Source organism: Salvelinus namaycush, chromosome 17, assembly GCF_016432855.1.
Source record: "Salvelinus namaycush isolate Seneca chromosome 17, SaNama_1.0, whole genome shotgun sequence".
NCBI lineage: Eukaryota > Metazoa > Chordata > Actinopteri > Salmoniformes > Salmonidae > Salvelinus > Salvelinus namaycush.
The window spans coordinates 14,785,256-14,791,255 of record NC_052323.1 but is presented as its reverse complement, the minus strand read 5'-3'; the positions used below and the strand labels follow the sequence as shown (position 1 = coordinate 14,791,255).

The following is a 6,000-nucleotide window of genomic DNA, read 5'->3' as shown; positions in this document are numbered from 1 at the left end:
GTGAGGCTGTCTGTGTAGAGCACGTGGATCAGCAGACCCCTCCTGTCCGTATGTGGATATACATTCAGTTAACAGATGGATGGTTAATAATGCATTCATGTGGAGGAGAAGAGAAATGTGATGTAGTCGTTTCGAGGTCACTTACAATGTGTCTGACCCTTTAGACAGGTTCCCATGAACATTAGACAGGCCTAGAGCAGTACACTGGACGAAATAATGCAGCTGATGCTATCATTTCTTCATAGAATTCATAATATCCACTGTAATAATATCCACAATCTCATCTCTGCATGTGTCGTGTCATTCCATGAAAACATTCCCGACCACCACGCTCTGGTTGGCTGGTCTGGGATCAGCGCATGCTTTTGCATTTGCATGCCTTCCCTTAAAAAGGGTACTGTCTGGTTGGGGTTAGTAGCACCCCGATCTGACCTTAGATCTGCTGGTATTGACCTTGTAGGTTCTTGCCTTGCTGTACTTTCACACCTCTATGCGATCCTTAGAATGATCTTAGAATGACCTTGGGACCCACAGTACTACATGATAACGATTAGGTCCGATTTGTCTCTGTATCAGTTTGCCGCGTACTCCTCCTCCCTCTCTTGATGTTACTTTAGTTGTATTTATTTAAGTTGTTAATGCTCTCTCTCTCTCTCTCTCTGCACTCCTCTTGCTCCCCCTTCCTTCTAACGCTCTCTTCCTCTGTTGTAGTAGGCTGTGTTGAGTTACAATAATGCTTTAGTGGTTGCTGATGTGATGTCTGTATTTTATTTAGCCTTTGTTTGGTCTCTGCGTTGTTCTTCTGTCTGTGTTGTGGTGAGCGCTCCCCTAACCTCAGTTCATTGTGTTGTGGCACCACGGCAGTCCAGGATGACGCTGCTCCAGGTACCCAGGAGTACATTATGTTGCGGCAGGATTCCATCCACTCATCGGCGGATTTAAGGAGTAAAGGGTCCCCGTTTCGTGCTAAGTGTCACGAAATCTTCTGCTGCCCGCTGAAGCAAGTCGTCAACAAAGAGAGCTCAGAGCCCGAAGGTTTGTCCGCACCCCCTCCTTGTTTTTTAAGTGATGCTTATTTTTTGGCCTTTCCCCCTTTCTTTCTCGCTCTCATATTCTGTCTGAGTTCTCCTCCCCTCCTTAAAGTTTCCGTTCATTTACATCCCATTTTTGGAAAGCATCTGGCCTGTGCCGGCTCTCTCTCATAGTGTGTGTGTATGATTGTGAGTATCTTATGCTTGCCTGTGGAGCACCTCCCACCAAACCCCCTCCAACCACCCATAGGCCAATGCTACAGCCAACATAAAGGAATATTAAAACCACTGGAAGGGGTCATGGAATGATGCAGCTGCTGTTCACCATACTGTATCAAATCAAATCAAGTTTATTTTATATAGCCCTTCGTACATCAGCTAATATCTCGAAGTGCTGTACAGAAACCCAGCCTAAAACCCCAAACAGCAAGCAATGCAGGTGTAGAAGCACGGTGGCTAGGAAAAACTCCCTAGAAAGGCCAAAACCTAGGAAGAAACCTAGAGAGGAACCAGGCTATGAGGGGTGGCCAGTCCTCTTCTGGCTGTGCCGGGTGGAGATTATAACAGAACATGGCCAAGATGTTCAAAATGTTCATAAGTGACAAGCATGGTCAAATAATAATCAGGAATAAATGTCAGTTGGCTTTTCATAGCCGATCATTAAGAGTTGAAAACAGCAGGTCTGGGACAGGTAGGGGTTCCATAACCGCAGGCAGAACAGTCGAAACTGGAATAGCAGCAAGGCCAGGTGGACTGGGGACAGCAAGGAGTCATCATGCCCGGTAGTCCTGACATATGGTCCTAGGGCTCAGGTCCTCCGAGAGAGAGAAAGAAAGAGAGAAGGAGAGAATTAGAGAGAGCCAAGATTTTCTAAATGTTCATAAATGACAAGCATGGTCAAATAATAATCAGGAATAAATGTCAGTTGGCTTTTCATAGCCGATCATTAAGAGTTGAAAGCAGCAGGTCTGGGACAGGTAGGGGTTCCATAACCGCAGGCAGAACAGTTGAAACTGTAGTGTTTCTATTTCAGCCTCTTGGCTTCATAGAATAAGAAGCTTGCAGCTCGTCATGCTACAACCTCATGACTCTGCACCTCTACTGTATATCACATCCATATTAGGTTGATATTAAGATGATGCCAGTATATTATTGGCATGCTGCCCACCCATTAAGCAACTGTCCGTCTCCCCCCATGCTCCCCTGGCTTTTAGTCTTGCTGGCTTTAGCCCTGTCCCTCTCTTTCACCTAGTCCCCCTCTCTATCTCCTTCTCCCCCATCGCTCCTCCCGCCCTCTGCCCCTCCTCCTTTCTCTACCTGCCTTTCTCCTCTTCCGTCCTCCCCCTCTCTCTCTCTACCGTTCTCTCCCCTCCCCCCTCTCCCCTCCCCCCTCTCCTCTCTCTCTCTACCGTTCTCTCCCCTCCCCCACTCTCCTCTCTCTCTCTACCGTTCTCTCCCCTCCCCCACTCTCCTCTCTCTCTCTACCGTTCTCTCCCCTCCCCCCCTCTCCCCTCCCCCACTCTCCTCTCTCTCTCTACCGTTCTCTCCCCCCCCTCCCCTCCCCCACTCTCCTCTCTCTCTCTACCGTTCTCTCCCCTCCCCCACTCTCCTCTCTCTCTCTCTACCGTTCTCTCCCCTCCCCCACTCTCCTCTCTCTCTCTACCGTTCTCTCCCCTCCCCCACTCTCCTCTCTCTCTCTACCGTTCTCTCCCCTCCCCCCCTCTCCCCTCCCCCACTCTCCTCTCTCTCTCTACCGTTCTCTCCCCCCCCTCCCCTCCCCCCCTCTCCTCTCTCTCTCTCCCCCTCCCCTCTCCCCTCCCCCACTCTCCTCTCTCTCTCTACCGTTCTCTCCCCTCTCCCCTCCCCCACTCTCCTCTCTCTCTCTCTCCCCTCCTCTCCCCTCCCCCCTCTCCTCTCTCTCTCTACCGTCCCTCCCCCCCTCCCCTCCCCCCCTCCCCCCCCCCCCCCCCCCCCCCCCCTCTCCCCTCCCCCCTCTCCTCTCTCTCTCTACCCCGCTCCCTGGCGCTTGCAGACGCATGATGGTTTGGTTAGTCTGTGTATGGTCATGCTCATTGGGGAGAGGGGAAGACACCGCACAGTAACGTTAGGTGTAAGCACCTGCATGCTGATACATTGTACATGTATGTTAGGCACCAGGGGTTGATTGTTCCATCTATTGCCTGAGGCTTGTGCATTTTCATCAGTAGAGTACTAAGATTGCAAAGATGAAGGTACCTTCCTTTTCAGACTTCCAGGCAACTCGGTAAGACATGTGATTCGCTACGGGTTATAGTACATTTGCAGTGTAAGCTGGTTTGTCGTGTGGTCTCAGCTACATGATATTATCAGGTAACAATCACCTGTTGAATTAGATGTGTGGGCTGCTCTTGAACATAGTGTACATGTAGAAGTGTGGCTTTATCCAATGCATTGCATCCGAATGATGGTGCATTATAATGTCTGTTATTCTGATTTAGTAAATTAGAGCGCGAGGGACACAGAGAGTGAGAGATAGAAAGATGGCGAGACAGAGAGAGCAACAGATTGAGCTACAGTAGAGGGATGGGGAACTACAGATCTATTATACAGATCTATTATTCCAACTCCACCGTGATGTGATGGAATTTACAAAGGAAGGAGGGGAGAGAGAATGCCGTCTTATGTAACCTGTTAGCTGGGGTGTCGTTAACTTTAAGGGACTGATGTGATGTGGTTCTGTAGCCCGTGGCAGTGCCGTGGCCCTCTATGTTCAGTACAGAGAACCCTCCCAGGCATCACCTAATATCACCTTATTTCAGAACTTCCGTTGTGGCGTTCTTGCTGTTTTGGGAACGTTAGCGTGCTAGCTCAAAATGCTGTGGGATCATATCAAGAAAAACCTTTCAAAGTTGAAATGGCAAGTCTGTGCCACATCCGCAGATTATTCAAGAGTGGGAGGACGATATGAAAAAATGGCCACAGATCACCTACGAAGACATCTTCAATTATTTCTGTCTCGTCTCCCGGTGTGGATGGGTCAGAGATGAAGAGCTGCAAAAGCACAGAGGCATATCAATACCTCCACAGCGGCAAAGTTGGGCGGGTGCTTATTCACTGTCTTGAGGATGACAACCTGGTGTTCCTCAAAGCAGATGTCCAGTCCAGTCAGAGAAAAACACACCATCATTCTGCCTGGGTTCTGTGTCATCTGTCGGCACGGTGGAGACTGCAGGGTGCTCTTGTGTTACAGTCATGCAGCTGCAGTACTATGGAAGGTAACTATCATAACCCTTCCTATTACTGATATGTTTGACGTTAGCTAGTTACTTAGCAAGCTAGCTAATCGTGATGATACCATATCACGGACCAGAACTGATAACGTTAACTATTACAACATGCACACACCGTCTAATCTCGAATGGCAATGAGGTAGGTACAAAATCAGAGTGAGTTTTACAAACAATTAGGAAATGACCAACATAACCTAAAACTACTAGTTATAAGGGTACTGTGTAAACTAGTCAGCTGTGAACACCATGTAAACTAGTGTTCTGTACTGTCATTGACTATTCTAACAGTAGTGTTTGGTTGAAGGTGCAGAATGCTGTGTATGGAGGATTGACAGGGGTGTCCTGTACAGATGAGCAATGACAGTGGAACTTTGAGACGCAGCGGAATGTAGCTCTAAAAAGGTTGAGCGAGATCTGTTTCAAATGTCACATACCAGCCGCTTCTCCATCTCTACCTCCAACTCCTACGTACTCCTCCCACAATGCACTTTAGAAGAGTTTGGAAGGGGCCAATGTTCCAGTGGGGAGCCTTCTGCACAAGTGCATCAAAGCTAAACCAAACAGTCATCAGGTTCCAGCAGCTACACAGTTACAGCAGCCTCATGGTGAACACGGCATCAACATGCAGTGTCAGAAAGGCTTATGACGTTCATGTTATGCTGGAGGAGTGTAAATGTGCCAGCTTGGAGGAGGTCACTAAAGCATAGAGTGCCTCCCATGCGTGGAATGACGCCCGTAAACTTTGGATCACTGCTAGAGCAAAGAAGGTTCCTGTGCGCACCTCAACAAATCCCGACAACTTTGTGTGGGAGCATCTCTTCCCCAGGTTCCATGGGAACTCAGCAACCACATAGGCAAGGAGAATGAGCAGGTGGCCTACACATGGATGGAGAGTTGCGGGTTTAGTCTGGAGAGTAGAGGCACAGTAATGAGTGTCAAGGAGCCATGGCTTTCAACAAGCCCAGACGGAGTGTTAAACTCTCAAGAACTTTTTAAGACATCAAATGTCCTGTTCTGAGTAAGAGCTGGGAGTCACTGACTGACCTGTTCTCTGGCAAACTCCCCGGGGTGAAGCTGGTGGATGGGCTTCCTCAGCTGCAACCGAATGGAGCCCGTGGGTACTACATGCAGGTGCAAATGGGCATGTTCTGCACAGGACCGGAGAGATGCAAACTGCTTGTCTGGGCTCCATCCGAGCAGGTTGTTATTGATGTGAAGTTCTGTGCTGATCTTGTCCCTAAACTGAAGGCATTCTATTTCACACATATGCTGCCAAGGATAGTAGATGAATTCCAGTCAGGCAGACTAACTCTGTGCTCCAAATATGTTAATCTATGTGGTATCTAGGGGCCTAATACTTCAGTGTTTTTAAATAGTTCCTATATTTTGTGCCTTGTAAAGCTCTCTGTCAGCTCTACCTTATTATCTTAGCATAACTCTTGATTGGTGTTTTGTTGTCTGGCACAGTTCTCTTCATAACACACATTTACCTGATTATATTAGCATAATTCCTGGTGGGTTTGTTTTGTATCTTGCCTTGTACAGCTCTCTTCATACATGTTTATCTAATGCCTACGGATAATAATATTTGTATTGTACCTTGTATAGCTCTTTCTTTTCATATGGCACTTAATCAACTTATCTAAGCATACCGTAACTCATCTTGCACTTGGCAAGTTATGGTGTTAATAAAAACCCTA

General features: G+C 47.9%; 1 protein-coding gene across 1 annotated transcript in view; it reads left to right on the top strand.

Moving 5' to 3' along the window:
* The first annotated feature begins 875 nt into the window (after positions 1-875).
* Positions 876-6,000, top strand: part of LOC120062019 (fibroblast growth factor 13-like) — a 93,608-nt gene continuing 88,483 nt past the window's right edge. Inside the window, exon 1 of the mRNA XM_039011822.1 lies at positions 876-1,035. Coding sequence (XP_038867750.1) covers positions 903-1,035 — 133 coding nt within the window. The 5' untranslated portion in view covers positions 876-902. The remainder of the gene's footprint in view (positions 1,036-6,000) is intronic.